A 17,666-nucleotide genomic window follows, 5' to 3' on the forward strand; every position below is an offset into this window, starting at 1 on the left:
TCTATGTATTAACATGGTATAAGTCATTAGTTAGACCTAATCTTGAACTAGCCTCCTTTCTTATTTATCTAAGGCCCCTATTTACTACAATCCACTTTTCAAATGTGGATTGTAGTGTGGTGATTTCACCTAAATTTGCGTTGCGAGTTTAGGCATTATCACGAGAATGTATCCAGATTCTGAAGCAGGGACAGAGCCTGTGAGAAAGCTCAGTCCCTGGGAATCATCACAGCACAATTCTCACTTCATGTTTCGCAAAAGTGCAGTGAGAGTGCCTATGCGCTGACGCCGGCTAGCGCTACCATCTCCCCCCGTACGTGACTGCTGTCCCCTCCCTCGACCTGTATGAAAACTGCTCCAAAAGCAATTACTCACATTTCAGTGAAAATAAAATAATGTGAAGATAGTGTGAAAACACCCATTTACACATTACTGTAGTAAAAAAAAGATTGATAATCTGACCTGCCATTTAGGGCTCTTTTTAAGTGGCCTTCTTGCTTTGTCTGTGGCTGTTTCACCAATTTGAACACTAGAGGGAGCGTAAGCATTTAAATGAAATAAGAGCCTGAATCAGAGTTGTAAGTTATGACGATATGTTCGCAGTTCAGAGATTATCGGTAAACTGCGCACGCATCTAAGTCTAACTGCACATGCATTAAGGTACACTACCGTAGTCACTCTGAGCAACTATTTACTCAGTGTGATTGGGGGGTGGTAACGGAGTAGGGGCAAATAATGCAGATGTGTTGCAACCGTTTCGGGGATGTGTCACATCTTGCATCTATGATTCCGTACACACACAAAATGGTTCCGGTGTCTCAGTTCCCACAGCCATTCTGCGCGGCCATAGTGTTCCTCAGAAGTCCGATAATGAAAGGATCTGCGTCTTTGCACGTAGATGCTTGGACTTGCAAAGCCGCAGGTGGGCGTCTCAATACATTCCTCAGCGTTTGTGACACTTGCATATTTTCGCACAGCAGCTGTGTACACAGATGCGGCGGTGCCATTAGCTTGCAACTGTAACTCAAGCCCGATATAATCAGTTGCCCTCTCTCTAGGGCTGGAGAAGCTAGGATAAATAATTATTTTTATCTTTCTATATAATTGGCTAGCCCATGAGAAACATTGATTCAGTAGATGTTTATCTTGTACCGCACTATTATTGGATAAAGAATTTTAAATGAACTATATAGTGAAGTTTTCTCGTTGGTGTGTCCACAGAAATTGGTACCACTGCGACCTTCTAATAACTGGAGGAAAAAGGGGTTTCATTCTCTGGATGGGATCTCTACGAAGGCCTTCCACCCCTGCACAGGTTTACCTTTACTCTCAAGTCCTGTAAGTTACTTTACATATTTGTACATATCCATAATTCTATTTAATGTAGCCATGTATGTGTGCGCCAGTATAAAGAACCATATCAGGTTTTTGTTCCTTCCACTGATAGCAACATATGTCATGTGACATTCTGGAGACGATAATGAGCTCTTCAAATCACCTATTTACTGTTATGAGTCTTGGGACTCCAGATCTGCAGACTGTGTACTTTTCTGGTGTAGTAAGCACCTTGGGAACATTTGTCTTGGTAACCAAACAATCATAGAAATCCCTATTCTCCTGTACAGATGGAATATGCGTTCGGTCAAATTAAATATTTTTTAAATATAGTCTGATCTATTTAAAAGTCCACATTCCATATATTTAACTATTGAAACCTCTACGTCGTATTGTGTTACAAGTTCTAGGTAAATAAAATTGTCTCCATTTCTTATTTAAACTGGACATGACACAATATTAAATTAAAACCTGTCCTTGGTTATCCCTTAATCCTACTTACAGACTGTAACCTGTACTGTGAATTACCATACAAGTGGGTTAAGAGTTTTTTTCTGATAAAATTCTCCCTAGAGCAGTGTGATTTCCTGGATGCTATCATACAATAGTGTGTAATCTGGGCAGGAAACCATGCTTCTGTTAGTCTGGGGGTGGAACACCTGATAGAAGGTAACATTTATTGTAAGGGTCCTTTTTTATATGGTTACTGATCAGTATAGAGGAGTAATTGCAATGGTGGCCTCCCACTTTGTAATCGTTTAGTAGTACACGCAGAGGATGTCTTTAGAACTTGCTCGCTTATTGTGTAAATATTCCATATCCTATGAAAAGGGATTATTCTTCAAGCAGCAATGCATTCGTGTTCTTAAATTGTATCTTCCATCATTAATAATTTTGTCTGATGTTTTATGCATTTATGAAGAGAATAGGGTCCAATCTTCATTCATGCACTGGGTACCAGTATTGCGTTATTCTGCTACTGGAAACAGCAGCCTGTGTTTTGAAATATTTATACCTGCCCTATGTTGAAGGCCTGCTAGTGTGAATTTACATTATTGGTACAAATTAAATTCACTTGGACTAACTTGTTCAGCAAGGCTACAAACCTTATTTAAGGTAAAGTCCTGTTTTGGGCAACCCATCTTTAACTCAGATTCCTCCTCAGCACTGTAATACTTGGTAGCCTAGAACCAATATTAAGGTGACCTCACAGAGCGGGTGACATGTGCCCAGTCCTCCACCAGGGACCTCTGTAGAGCAATTCTTTCCTTTTTTTGGGAGACTATTTGATTGACTGAGTCCTGCACTGCAAGCTCTTTACTGCTTTGGATCCTGACTATTAATAATGGCTAAGACAGTGTTGGGCACATTACAAACCCTTTATTGAAAGGACCCATAATATTATCTATTGTCATCTTTCAAAATATCTAAATTGTTGTTAATTAAATAACCTGAAATACAGAATGAATGGAAATTAGGTGCTTTGCAAATAGGGTTTGGGTGCTGTTACTTGCTACAACGTTCACTGGAATTCCAGATTTACCAACTGAAAGTATCTTATTTTTTACCTAGGTTCCACAAAGAAAAACGCAGTCGGGGTGCTTTGATCTGGACACTTCCTTATTGAAATTTAAAGGTTTAGCAACAAAGAGGTATTTATTTATTTATTTATTTATTTTAAAAAAAAAAATTAAAATGCAGAAACATTGTATTTGGTCATTTTGTTGGAATAGAGTCCGCTATATTTCTATAGGAAATTGATTAGCTATATTTTAAAAGCAAATCCTATATGCACACCTGTAAGCAACACAACTATGAGAGAGATTTGTCTCAATAGTACAGATGTGTCCTCATATACTAATACTGCAGTCACGCTAAACAGCCCCTCTCGGTGCGCCAGGTCCTGCGCGACTCTGCTAGCCCCAAGCGTATTTTCTTTTTTCTTCACAAAAAACTGCGTCTTGGTCACAATGCAATGTGACTATCTCACCACGAGACTGCACTGATGAATGCGACACTGTGTGTGACTGAGTCTGAATCTGTGTACACAGTGCTACAATGAAGAGGCCGCAGCTTTTTTCCATGCCAAGTTCAATTGTGCTTCATTTACAGACTCAGGTGTACACAGATATCCAAGTATCGCATATGAAATGCGTCTGTCACATCGCATTGCGACTATGTGTTTTAGGGTGAAAAAGACGCTAGGCGCAAGCAGTGTCACGTGGAAGCTAATGTCTCACTCAGGCCAGACGTCTCTCGCTGTATGACGTATTGTGGCTAGGTGTATGAGGACACATCTCTATATCCCTGGCATTTACAGCATAATTGGTGTCACTAAATTGCAGTACAGCACATTATGGTGACTTGGGGATAGGGATACCTGGGAAGCTTTGATGAGATTGGTCTCTGAATCCAATGGTTATGTTGCTATGGTCATGTTGTGGTGATCTGCTCTGCGGTCAGAACATACAGACTCTGTGGTCAGTACTGGAGTCTGCATCTAGCTAAGTGACAGTAATAACAACTTTGCATGAACTTTGCCTCATTTAGAGGCACATCATTATGCACTTCCTATGTACAGCAAAGGCAAACTGTGTTCACAAAACAAATATGTGTTATCTTAAATGTAGTTTTATTTTGAATAACCAGCTTTATAGAAAAACTATATTATATTTGTGGCTATTTGTAACAGGGAAACTGATCTGCCACCAAGGCCTATATTTTTTGGCTTTTTTACATAGTGGCATGTAGAACAAAAACCGGGCTATAGAACCAGGAGAACATTATAATAATCATTTTGTACAGCTAGGATGGTCACAGCAGTTGGAGCTCGTGAAGTTTTCAGTGTATGATCAAAAAGCTGAACACATTCTGCTTGAGATAGCTTAAATTTCTTCTTCAGGGTCCATAGGGATCCACAGGGAAACCATGGGGTAATGTGGTTGGAGACATCCAGGCACTTCCTCCATATATACCCTGCCCCCAGCCACAGGCCTTCAGTTGTTCGTTTGGTGCTGCAGGATTCAGATGCACCTTTGTAACGGGACTGCTCAGGCAATCGCTTCTGCTTCCACAAGGACAGCGTACCCGGCTGGTTGATGCAGCTTAGAGGAGTTAGGCGCTCCTCCAGCAGCTCCTCCCCCGACCCAGACGCAGTCCCTTCAAAGGTTTTTGCGCGTCTGGGTCGCTCCTCCTACCCGCCTTGGGTATGTGAGACGCTCACAGTCCACTATGGGTGCACTGCTGTAGCGGTTGGTCTCAGGAGGTTTTGGGTCAGTCTCCCTGTATACCTCTCCCATGGGCCAAGTATATAGTGCTCTATAGTCTACCAAGCATCATGTTTTGAGTAGTTGATTCAGAGCCCAGTGCAACTAAATTTGCGTATGCATTGTATGTAACTGTTTGCTAGCTGCTGTGTTAATACTTCCTTTTATTTCTGATTGTCATTTATAACTATCACTGTTTTTCTCCTCATCCCTCTGTTGCAGGCGTGTGGGGTTTTTCGGTTTTTCTTTAAACTTCACATTTATTTGTTATTTGTGAAGGTTGTCACATTACATTGCATTGTTACCTTTATAATTGATGTGTCAAAAAGTAAAGGGAATCAGGAGGGGGAGGCCCCTTTGCTGGTTTCATGTAAAGCCTGTTTGGGGGCATAATTCCTATCAGGACTTTATAAAGGATGGTTTGTGTGCTGTCTGTTATAAAGAACCATCTCACCCATCCAGTATACCAGTCCCTGTACAAGAGCCATCTTGGGTGTCCTCCTTGTCTCAGGTTATGAAGCAATTTGTGGATTGTATGGCTACTCCCATACTGCCTCCTTGTATGGGGTACCCATAGCATGCTATGTTTGCACCTCCTATACATCCTTTCTGAATGGATGCTTATGCCCATTCAAGTCAGAGTATGGCTCAGTCAACTGCTGCAAGCAGACGGGTAGTTACTAAGGCCCCTAAGCGAAAGTTATCGTTTTATAGGTCTGTTCAGCATATGGATTCAGACGCATCATCAGAGGAATCAGATGATGCGCATGGTTCTTCTCCAGGGACTAGCTTTGGAGAGGAGGACCATCAGTCCACAGTGGATGTTCCTTCTTTGGTGAGGGCAGTTAAATCAATCCTAGATATTCAGGATGATGAACCAGCCCCTACTAAGAAGGCTCCAGTATTTAAACACCGGAAGGTGGCCAAAACGGAGTTTCCAAAGTCCAAGCAGTTCACTGAGCTTATGGAAGAGACATGGGGTAATCCGGATAAACAGTTTTATGTGAATAAAAGATTAACATTGTTGTATCCTTTCTCAGCTTCTCAATGTACTAAGTGGGAGGTACCTCTTACTCAAGTGACTGCTACGTTGCCTATTCCGTCAGCATATTCTCTTAAGGATTCTACAGATAGGAAAATTGAAACATGTCTTAAGGCAATATTTTCATAATCAGGAGCTGTTACTCCTCCAGCGATGACTGGAGCCTGGGTAGCCAAAGCTGTTGAAGAATGGATGGGGTCATTGGAAGACACTCTACCAGATGCTACCAGAGAACAGATGATGTATATCTCCCACATATGGGAAGCGGCCTCCTATTTGGGAGAAGCTGCAGTTGATGCTGAAATTTTAGCTTCTAAAGCATCAGCATCTTCAGTAGTGGGGCGCAGGGTTCTTTGATTAAGATCCTGGAAAGCTGAAACAGGATCAAAGAAGGCTCTTTCTATGGAAATTTACTTTTTGGAGCAGAGTTAGATAAGATAATAGCTACTCTGGCGGCTTCAAAGTCTGCAGGTCTACCATCTACGGGTACAATAAAATCTAGGAAGTTCTCTCTTTGGTCCTTTTGTCCTCAAGGACGAGCAAAGGAACAATCTTCCTCCAAACCGTCTAGTTTTCGCAGGACATCCAGGCGACAAAGTAAGAGGTCTGGACCGGCTAGACATCCAGCTTCAAAGCCGGACAACTAATCCTCGGCTTGATGGGGCGGGCCCTTCCTGGGGGATCCCAGGGTGGGAGGCCAACCTCTTCAGTTGCAGATTACTAGCATCAAACAACAACAGATGCCTGGGTCCGAGAAGTGGTCTCTCAGGGGTATGCCATTACTTTCTGGAGGCATCCTCCCCAGAAGTTTTATTTTGCACAGATCCTCCATCAGGTGCGGTCAAGGCCTTGACCCTTCAGGAGGCCATTCACTCCCTGCTGCAGGCAGGGGTAATAATACTGATTGCTTTGTTGCAACAGGGAAGGGGTTGTTATTCTAATCTATTTTTGGTTCAGAAACCAAATGGGTCTCATCGCCCTATTTAAAAAAAAAACCCTAAACAGGTTTAGCCATGTACCCAAGTTCTGTATGGAAACTCTCCGGTCAATTATTTTGGCAATGGAGCCTGGGGATTTTATGGTTTCCCTGGACATTCAGGATGCATATCTGCATGTTCCTATTACGCCATCCCACCAACAATTTCTATGGTTTGCTGTCCTACAACAACATTACCAATTTCAGGCACTGCCCTTTAGCCTATCAACGCCCCCCACCCGGGTATTTACCAAGATAATGGCAGTCATGATGGCCTATCTCAGGCGTCAGGGAATCCGAATACTTCCATAACTGGACGATCTTCTGATATTGGCACAAACTCCAGTTGTTTCACAACACCATCTTCAACTGACCATAGCCTGTCTACAAAAGCACGGCTGGATCATCAATTGGAAGAAATCCTCTTTCTCCAACACAGCAGATGATACATCTGAGAGCACTTCTGGATTCTCAGGTACAAAGGGTGTGTCTACCAGAGGACAAGATTGCAGCCCTATCATTGCGAGTACGCGAACTTCTATGCAAACGAAAGGTATCCTTTTATCAGCGATGCAGGTCCTGGGATCAATGGTATACACCTTCAACATGGTGGGGTATGCTCAGTTTCATTCCAGGCCTCTGCAAAGACTGATTGGAACGGACAGTATCAGCTAATTAGGTCCCAGAGGATCCTTCTCACTCCAGAGGTTTGTCTCTCCCTCATGTGGTGGCTGAAAAGGGATCATCTGGACAAAGGGCACCCATTCTGGATTCCAAAATGGGTGCTTCTCACCACGGATGCTAGTCTTCACGGATGGGGGGCAGTCATAGGTCATCACAAATTTCAGGGAAGTTAGGCAAATCAGGAAAGTAATCTGCCAATAAACATTCTGGAACTGCGAGCAGTATATAAAGCACTTATCATGGCACAAGCCCGTCCAGATCCAGTCCGACAATGCGACTACAGTGGCTTATCTCAATTATCAGGAAGGCACGCAAAGTCATGCAGCCATGAATGAAGTGACAAAGGTTCTGATTTGGGCAGAACGTCATCTTCCGATCATCTCGGCAATATTCATACCGGGAGTCCTCAATTGGGAAGCAGACTTCCTAAGTCATCAGGACATACATGCCGGAGAGTGGTCTCTCCACTTGGGAGTGTTTCAGCTCTTGGTGAACAAATTGGGTCTACCAGACATAGACTTCATGGCATCATGTCACAACCACAAGGTCCCCAGATATGGGTCCAGGTCCAGAGACCCAACAGCAGTATTCATGGATGCACTGACAGTAAGATGGTACTTCAAGCTGGTGTGTCTCTTTCCTCCAATTTCCCTCATCCCAAGAGTCCTCAGGAAATTCAAGCAGGAAGGCGGAACAGGAATACTAGTGGGTTCGGCTTGGCCCAGACGTCTTTGGTTCACAGACATACAGAATCTATCCATAGACAGTCCGTATCTTCTTCCTTTATGGCAGGATCTGTACGCAGGGTCCCTGTCGGCATCCGGATTTACCTCATCTGGCTTTGACGGCGTAGCTCTTGAATCTTCCATCTTAAGAGCCAAAGGTTTCTCCAGCTCTGTGATTCAAACGTTGCTTAGAGCACAGAAGCCTGCCTCTGCCCGCATCTATTACAGTGGCATTCTTTTGGTCAATGGTGTTTTCATAGAAAGTATGACCCTAAGGTGTTTAGGGTTTCCCAGGTAGTGGCTTTTTTCCAGGCTGGGTTAGCCCTTGGTCTCCGCCTGGCCACTTTGCGTGCAATTTTCTCCATGGTCAGTCTGGTTCCAGAGAAAGATTGCTTCATTACCAGATGTTCAAGTTTTTTTTCAGGGAGTTCTGCAAGTTCAGCCTTCTTTTGTCCTACCGGTAGCACCGTGAGATCTGTCTTTGGTTCTTAAGGGGCTACAAGCTCCCCCATTTGAACCTCTGGACTCTGTAGACTTGAAATGGCAAAGACACTTTTTTTCCTCACTATCTCTACAGCACGCAGAGTGTCTGATTTGGCAGCGCTCTCTTGTCGCTCCCCATTTCTTATTTTGCACCAGGATAGAGCTGTTCTTCGTACAAGGGAGGGTAACCTTCCTATGGTAGTGTCCCGTTTTCATGTAAATTAAGAAAATGTAGTTCCAGCTTTTCAGGCTCCAGATCTCTCGGTAGGTGAAACCTCCCTGGATGTTGTTCGTGCTCTCTGTATCTATGTGACGCGTACAAACTCTGTTAGACATTCAGATGCTCTTTTTGTATTATATGGTTTTCACAAACGAGGATGGCCAGCTAACAAGCAGACCATGGATCGATGGACACTTATGACTATCTCTCAGGTGTACACACAGCTGATCTCCCTGTCCCAAACACGGTGACAGCACATTCTACTCTGTCTGTAGGGCCATCGTGGGCATTTAGTTGTGGTGCCTCTGCTCAACAATTGTGCAAGGCAGCCATGTGGCCTTCTGTCCACACTTTTCTTAGGTTCTACGCCTTTGATACTTTTGCCTCACTGGATGCTTCCTTTGGGCAAAGAGTTCTCCTTTTTGCTCAGGAGCGTCCTCCACTGCTTTAGGATATCCCCATGGTATCCCTGTGGATCCCTATGGACCCCGATGAAGAAAATAAGCGTTATGGTAGACTTACCATTGATAACTCTTTTTTTTTTCTTCGAGGTCCATAGGGCACCCACCCTAACACACCTGGCTGCATTATGTATTTTTTCTTTCGGTCACAGATTCCCTCATCTTGTGTGAGAGTGCTCCTGGTGTACGATTGTTCTTCCTTCTCCTCTTTCCTTCTCCTGCATTGAGGCTTGTTTACAAAACTGAAGGCTTGTGGCTGGGGGCGGGGTATATATGGAGGAGGACCCGAGGCATCCTGGGAGCTTAAAGCTTTAACTGTTTGTTTGGTGCCTGGATCTCTCCAACCTCAATAGCCCATGGTATCCCCGTGGACCTCGAAGAAAAAGAGTTATCAATGGTAAGTCTACCATAACTCTTATTACTTCCAAATTATGTGGCCATTCAACATGGGCAAAATAAGTTCTGGTTTACCTTTCAGGTGACGCCTGATTCAGAGATGTACGCTAGCCTGATGGTTAGCACACCTCTCCAATTGTTGGAGGACTGTGCATGTGCCGGATGTGTAATGCGCATGCGCATTTCTCCATCTGCAATTTGCTCGCAGTGCCTTCCAGCCTGATTGACAAGCTACTGGGGACAGAGTGGGGGCATCCTTGGCCACCGTCCCCATTTTCCTGGAGGGACGAGGCCAGGGTCTGCGTCGGCGGACGCAGATTTCATGTCCTAGTTAGTGACCAGACACCAGCCAGGCTGAGGTAAGCGTCAGCTTACGCAGCTTGGCCAAAGGGGTTGCGATGGTGAACTGAGGAAGCGTCTACAGACGCTGCACTCGGATCTCTCAGATGCAGTAAGGAGGTGTCTATTTCCTCCAGATACCACCTGGTGCATTTACATTTTGTTGGACGGTATTGCACAGCCACCTCTGTGCGGCTGTGCAATACCGTCATCTCTGACTCAGGCTCTAAGTACCAGTTAATAATAGTTCTGCAATGCAAAGACATTCTGCTTTCTATTACTGAGGTTTGTCTGTTCTTGAGTTTGGTATCAGACGAAGATCTCCCATTGTGTCCCTAACAGACAGCGTCACTGTGAGAAAACGGAGGCTGGTGCAGACAGACAGCTCAGTTGCAGCGCTCCACCCGCTCCTTGTCTGAGCCTTCTGGGAAATTTTGAGGTTTGTTTTGGATTTTTCTGTAAGAATGTGTGTGTGTGTCAGTCAGTCAGTCAGTCATTAAACACTCCTCAATTAATAAACTCTGGTGACAAGTCTACTAGAAATATCATACAAAACACTCAACAAATCCAGCGAATACAGCTAAGTCCTCATACACTTATCCTCAATACGCCACGCAGCGAGAGAAGCCTGGCGTGAGTGAGTCGTGCCAAGCGGTGTAGCTTTATTTTTTCACTCGAATGTGCAGCTTAGTTGCCTCATGATGCAACAAAACTGCTTTGTGAGACTGCACTGATTAATTTGATATGCAACGCTAGTATATATTTGTGTGCGATTAAGTCTGAATCTGGCGTGAAAGGAAGCCTCGGCCGTTGCATCCTAGCACAGCACTTCAGATTCAGACTCATTCGCACACAGATATACAAGTGTCATATATCAAATGAATCAGTGCAGTCTCATGAAGCGGTTTTGTCGCATTACCTTGGGAAAAGACGCCAATAAGGTGCTCAGCGCGAGCCGAGTCGCACGGGAACCTGGCATGGCGAAAAGGACTGCTTAGTGTGACTGCGGCAATATTGTATGAGGGCACACACTCTTTCAGCCACTTTTTGTATACAGGGGTAGATGTATTAACCAGCGTTATAGGGTTTAGTGGTATAAGTGCACCTTTACCTTATATGCCCTGATACTGCTTCTCCCCCATGCGCCGATGTGCAGGCAATTGTATGAACAGTCAGTGGAGCGATCTTTGTCGACAGCTGCGGCTGTCGTTGCCGCACCACAACACTGTCCCTGGCTGCCAGAATAGTAGCTGGGGACTGTGCTTACAGTCATCTTTCCATCTATTCCATGTGGTCCTTAAAGTTCGTCCAGTCTCTCAAAAAAAGAGGAAAATCAGCGCCGCCCCCTGACCTTATTACTATATTGTTTGCTCTTGCTGGGAAGTGGTAAAAACCCTGGCTTGTGGGAGGCTGCTTTTTTGTTTACATATTTGCACAATTTTGGGATTCGCTATTTTTTTTTCTATATGAGCAGATTAACTGCAAGTGCCAGTTAAATGCTGAAAGAGGGAGAGTGCGATCGCTGGAGAGGTGAATTAGCACTCTCCCTTTTCTGCAAACCAAGCAATAATACATGCGGCCGTTGTGAGGACTCGCTCTACCACTATCCGGAGGTGAAGCGAGTCTGCACAGATAACTGCTGCTCCCTGCTGTTTAATACATCCATCCAACAGTTACATATTGGTCTGTCTGTTCCTACATTATTTATAAAGGGACCTGGCATATGCCGCTTCACCTCAGTCTGTCTGCTTTTCTGCCCTGTCCCAACCACCTCTCTGCCTGCTGCTCTGTCCCGCTCCTTTCCCAGCAGCCTGGCAGGTCCTCCTTCTCTTCGGCTAGGCTAGGGTCTGTCCCGTTTCCCTAGCAGTGGGAGCCATTGGACGGGCAGTGCGCCCTGGATCAGATTAATATACAGATTCTTTATGTAGTACAAGCATACTAACAATTGCTGTAACATGTTTTATGTATTTTAACATATTTTGCTGCCATATACAATCAAATCCTATTCAGTCAAGTTATGATTGTATAGAGCCATAGTTTTGAGGCCTATCTACATTACATGAATTGATGAGTTACACAAAAAGATCTTGTGTGGACTATATCGGCAAAGTCAGGCTAGAGTGGCTTCTAGTCACTATTTCATAGCACGGTTTTCCATAAGACTAGCTCAGTGCCGTACATTAAGTAACCTTGCTGGTTTGTAGAAGTGGTTTAGCATGGGAGAGAAGAAGATTTTGTTTTCAAAGTGTCCTTCCTCATTTAGATGATGTCGTTTAACATGTTCAATAATTATTCTTTCACTTTATTTTCAGGAATCCGTTTTAAATTATCGTTTTGAAACTCTGGGCAGAGTTGAAGGTTTTACAGCAGACGTTGGGGCAAGCGGTGTCTTCTGCCCAACACACATGACGTTGCCTGTCAACGTGTCTTTCTTCAGTGTTTCAGAGGACAATGCTCCCTCCCCATACATGGTAATGCACAGTTAAGGAACCATAACCTCAAGTACTTATCTACCTGCCTGAGGTTGTGAAGCGGATATAGCATTAGAGGGCATCCTATAGCAGCCACTAACCTCATCAAATCTAATGGGTAACATACAACCTACACAGCATTCTCCCTCCTAACTAGAAAGGCGCTTCCGTCGTCACCATCATACAGCTGGGGAGTTACAGGGCTTAGCATTTGTAGTATTGAACTGGAAGCGCTAGTGAGTGACCCAACATTCATTAGATTTATTGAACATATGAGGACATTTTATCGTAAATCGAAATCTTATTATACAGAGATCATGAAAATATCGGTCATTATTATGATTAACATATTTTCTTCTGCCTCAGGGTAACATTACACTGGAGTCTCTTGGCAAAAGGGGTTATCGCATACCTCCTTCTGGAACCATACAAGTGGTATGTGTGACTGCCCTTGGTTTGTGTAAAAGTATTTTTTTTGTTTCTTTTAATTGATGATTTTGGGGTTGATTGAGAATTAGGAGTAAAGCAAAATACAGGCGTAACCTTGCATGCAATATAAATAAATAAATAAATGTATTTGCAGCCCTTACAGTGCAACGTTGCTCCATTCTTTTTCCTTGCTCCCAGCTCAGAGTCAGCCCCTTTGTCAGAAGCAATGAGGAAAGAGCATGACCTAAATAATGTGAATTTGTCATGCTGCAATCTAGAGGCCTGGTTCTGAACTGCACACATAGCTGCCACTGCACATTCAGCTCAGTTCCTCACAGCATAATGATGACTATTGTCCTTTGCGCATGTTGTTGGGGTTGTGCAACCGCTCGCTACGTGAAAAATATTAATAGCTGAGGAACTCTATTGTGTTTTCCATGCACACAATGCGGTCAGAGCTGTGATCACATTGCATGCCACTGAGAATCAGGCCTCAAATCAGGTAAATCATATATACCCAATAATTGAGTAGCACTATTCTCCCCGCACAGGAATATTATCACATTCTGTTCTATTTTACTTCTGCAGCTTTTCCAATTTAAATAAGTTCTGTATTAAATCTTCTCCCTCCCTAGTAATCATGAACATCACAATTGCCACTATATAGTAGGCTCCCAACATGCACGTATAGTCTGGTCCTATGCCTATTATCTTCTACAGTACTAGGCTCTGTCCTGATCCATCTAACACAATAGCTCTGATGAGAATCTTTGCAGCTGCTGCCCCATATATGGAAGCCTAGCAGCACCAACAGATGATCCACTGAAATCTTAGGTAGGAGTTTGCTGGAACCCTAGTAAATAGATCAGAAGGGAGGGACTCTGCCAAAGTAGTGTTATTGGGGAAGGAGGGACTTAGGGCCTGATTCAGAGCCGCTCGTAAGCGGCCGCTTGTTCACTCCGAGCGATGTTCGCACAACTGCGTATGGGTTGTAATACGCATGCGCGAACCAGTCATTGCGGTCGGAAATTGTGTGCTCGCAAAATAGCGAATGCCTGCTAATTTGAGTGACAGAATGAAGCGTTTGTGGGTGGAAACAGGGGAAGGTGCTTGAAAACGGGGAGTGGAGATCCGAACGCAGGCGTGCCAAACGGTCAAAACGGGCGTTTTAAGGGTGTGCATAATTAGCAAAGCAGCGTCATCGACCACGTCACTTGGTTGTCTTTTAGCCTGAACTGCTCGCATGATTGCGGTAGGAAAATGCTACCACAAGCACTGCGAGCAGTTCATACGCCTTTCGATGTACTCGATTAATCTAATAAATAGCGGAGATGACGTAGGATGCGAGCGGCCAGGGGGCGGTTTTTAAAAAATAGCGAGCGCATGTTTCGTTTGCTCGTTCAGACATAAAGGCGTCAACAGACCGCAAAGAGTGAGCACTCAATTTAAATATCCGGCTCCTTTTCTGAACGAGCGAGTGCAAATAGCGTCCGGCTCTGAATCAGGCCCTTAGTACAGGGGAGAACTTTTTCTGTCTTTGAAATGTATCATCAGTTCTGCAGCAACCGTTTCACTTGTAACTTTAATATAGCGGTCTTTAAAGCCATAGTGCAACAAATAGAGTATTCAGCTACCACAACACAGTTGGCAGGGTTGCAGCCTTTAAACAGCATATGTATAAGCTGGGGGTTTTACTGCATATGTGCCATACCTGTGTGTGGCCAGAAGAGGTCCTTGCTCTACTGTTTTGAGTTGGACCCAGGAGACTGGAAAGGCAGAAATGGGCCCTTACCCAAGTTTTGCTCTTTAGCTTTGTGATGCATTGGCCCAACGCTGACTATAACTGCATGTTTGTTGGGTACTGGAGTCTTGGGATTTAGAGGGGTATTCAATATGGGAGCGAAAAGTCCGTGCTGGACTTTTCGCTCCACATCGGAGATTTTCCTGGGATAAAGTATCGGGCATGCGCGCGCTTTATCCCCACATTCAATATAAAACCTACGAAAACGGGAAGCTGCAAAGTGGGATCTGCGTAAAAAAATTAAATTTTCCTGGAATAAATTGTGGACCCCCCTAAAGTTGTAAAAACATGGGGGATCACTATGGGTACCCCCGTTTTAGCCTGCAAATGAAAGTCGGGGACATAAATAGCCGCAGCAGGTGTTTTTTCACGACTTTGAAGAAGTGTTCCAGAAGAGCACTTAGGTTATTTTTTTGTTTGTTTTTTTAAGTGGTCCCATCAAATTTGTGGTACATGCAGGGCCGCAACTAGGGGGGGGCTGGAGGTGCACGTGCACCGGGTGAGCCGCTGTACCTGGTGCCAGTGACCTCCAGCCCGGCGCTGCAGAGAGGCTCCAAGCCGGACGTCCGCTGGTAATATTTATTACCAGCGGGCGTCCGGCTCCTTCTCTGCAGCGACGCGGTGTAGCCGGAGCCGGAGGCTGGAGTTCTCTCCCGAACTCCAGCTTCCGGCTCTCCCAACGGGCACTATGGGGGAGACGTCATGACATCTCCCCCATAGTTCCAAGGAGCAGCCGGCGGACCGGACGCGACGCTGGATGCAGGAGCGGGGTTCAAGGTAAGTATTTTTTTTTTTAATAAGCTGCACTACAGGGGCATTATTATGGGGGCAGGGGCATTACCACAGGGGCATTACTATGGGGGCATAGGCAATAAGGGGCATTACTAATGGGGCATGAGCACTACAGGGGCATTACTATTGGGGCATGGGCACTACAGGGGCATTACCACAGGGGCATTACTGTGGGGGCATGAGCACTACAGGGGCATTACTGTAAGGGCACTACAGGGATATTACTATGGGGGCATGGACAATACAGGGGCATTACTATGAGAGCATGGGCACTACAGGGGCATTACTATGAAAGCATGGGCACTACAGGGGCATTAATATGGGAGCATGGGCACTACAGGGGCATTACTGTATGGTGGGCACTACAGGGGCATTACTATGGGGGTATTAACATATGGGCATTACTATGGGGGCATTACTATATGGGCACTACTGCAGGGGGAATTACATGGGGGGCGCCAAATTACTGTCTTGCCCCTGGTGACAAAAATCCTAGTTTCGGCCCTGGTACATGAAAATGGGTACTAGCGTATTTTTATGTCCCTAAAGTAAGTTTTAAAAAATTCTGCAACTATGCACCTGCCGCTAATAGCCTTTTCTAGAATACACCTGCCGCATACTTGCAGAATAGCCCTGAACCTATTTCCCTATTTTTAAACACTTTTTTTTCCCAATTTTTTTTTTTTTTCACTACAATTTTTAAATTAATTTTTTGGGGTGTCCCTATTTTTTTTCTAAACTTTTTTTGACACAGTTATTTTTAAAATGTCATTCCCAGGGGTGCAGGCTATTTTTTTTTTAAAGCCTGCACCCTAAACCCCAATTCTGCATTTTTTTCGCCACCTATTCAGTGGTTAAAAGTTATCCCCCTTTTTTTTCAAAGACTTTTCGAACCTGCGAAAAGTCTTTCAAATTGAATTCGGTGTAAAACCAAAACCTCCGAAAATGACGTCATTGGTGCAAAAACAGAGTTTTCGCTCCATATTGAATACCCCTGTTAGTCTTTCTGTTAAACCTAGTGTTGTCTAATGTAAGAGAGTGGTTCAAGAGGGCATATGTTGTACAGTCATACAAGGGACTGAATATCTATGGAAATTAGCATCAATACATGAAAATGAAAAATGCTGATGGTGACAATTTAAGTGACTGAATACAAGTGGGATAACCGCATTATAGTAGGAAACTATTGAGGATCTGTAATACAATTGCGGGCTGTTTCAGTGTTAGACGGCTTATTATTTTTTTGATATGGTGGTGCATTTACCCTTCATTTTTTAAGGAAGTCACTGTTTACAATGGCCTTAGGATGTTGTGTGCACTATACTTTATTATCACACCAAAACACAAGCATATCAAATTAATGTAGCCCTGGTTTAAAGTCATAGCATGGTTGTTAAAGAACTCAGTTACTCATGTATTACATGGTGTAATATTAATGTGGGGTAATCCATCTCCTTAGGCTACATATGAATTCCTGAGGCCGAGCACTCCTCTGCTTAGTCTTGTTACAAAGATGAAGTTTACATTTTACCTCGAGTTGTATTTTAAGCTGTTTTCCAATGTCCATACATTGAAACTCCACATTGCAGTACAATATTTATCACCATCGCCTTGCATTTCAGACCTTATTTAATCCAAACAAAACTGTGGTGAAGATGTTCGTGGTGATATATGACTTGCAAAAGATGCCAGCCAATCGCCAGACATTCCTGCGGCAGAGAACATTTTCTGTTCCTGTAAAACGAGATAGGAAGGGGACAGGTCCTGAGAACAACATGAAGACAGAAGAGAGAACATTGCGCTACCTCATTCACCTGAGGTAATGTCCCTTTGATGCAGCTTTCCTTTAATATCTGACATATTTAATACTTTAAGGCTTATGGGGCTCTGTATCAGTATTACGTTTTAATATTTGATTTACACACTTTTCTCCTTCATCCACTAGGGGACACTGGAGCTTCATGACGGTGGGTTGAGTTGAGCCTGGCACTTTAAAAATCTACAAGTGTGACTGGCTCCTCCCCCTCTATGCCCCATCAGCCCCAGTTTTTAGAATGTGCCCGAGTACAGCCGGTGCACAGGGGCTGTCTCCAGCCCTTTAAATTTATAAAAGTTGTAAAATAAAAACAAAGCAAGAGGACAGGCAGACTGTTAGCTGTGACAGTCTGCCTGCATCGTGGGAGCCGCCAGAGAGGGGACCACACGGCTACTGCAGCCTGTGTCCGGTCACCCTATGGAGGGGAGGC

General features: G+C 44.2%; 1 protein-coding gene across 1 annotated transcript in view; it reads left to right on the top strand.

The window, feature by feature from the left end:
• Positions 1–17,666, top strand: part of ATOSA (atos homolog A) — a 72,792-nt gene that overhangs the window by 46,882 nt on the left and 8,244 nt on the right. Inside the window, exons 6-11 of the mRNA XM_088451047.1 lie at positions 1,222–1,338; positions 2,908–2,987; positions 10,270–10,366; positions 12,240–12,398; positions 12,765–12,833; positions 17,043–17,239. Of these exons, the coding sequence (XP_088307173.1) occupies positions 1,222–1,338; positions 2,908–2,987; positions 10,270–10,366; positions 12,240–12,398; positions 12,765–12,833; positions 17,043–17,239 (719 nt within the window). The remainder of the gene's footprint in view (positions 1–1,221; positions 1,339–2,907; positions 2,988–10,269; positions 10,367–12,239; positions 12,399–12,764; positions 12,834–17,042; positions 17,240–17,666) is intronic.

The sequence above is a fragment of the Taudactylus pleione genome, unplaced genomic scaffold (genome assembly GCF_031769625.1).
Source record: "Taudactylus pleione unplaced genomic scaffold, aTauple2 ptg000022l, whole genome shotgun sequence".
Taxonomy (NCBI): domain Eukaryota; kingdom Metazoa; phylum Chordata; class Amphibia; order Anura; family Myobatrachidae; genus Taudactylus; species Taudactylus pleione.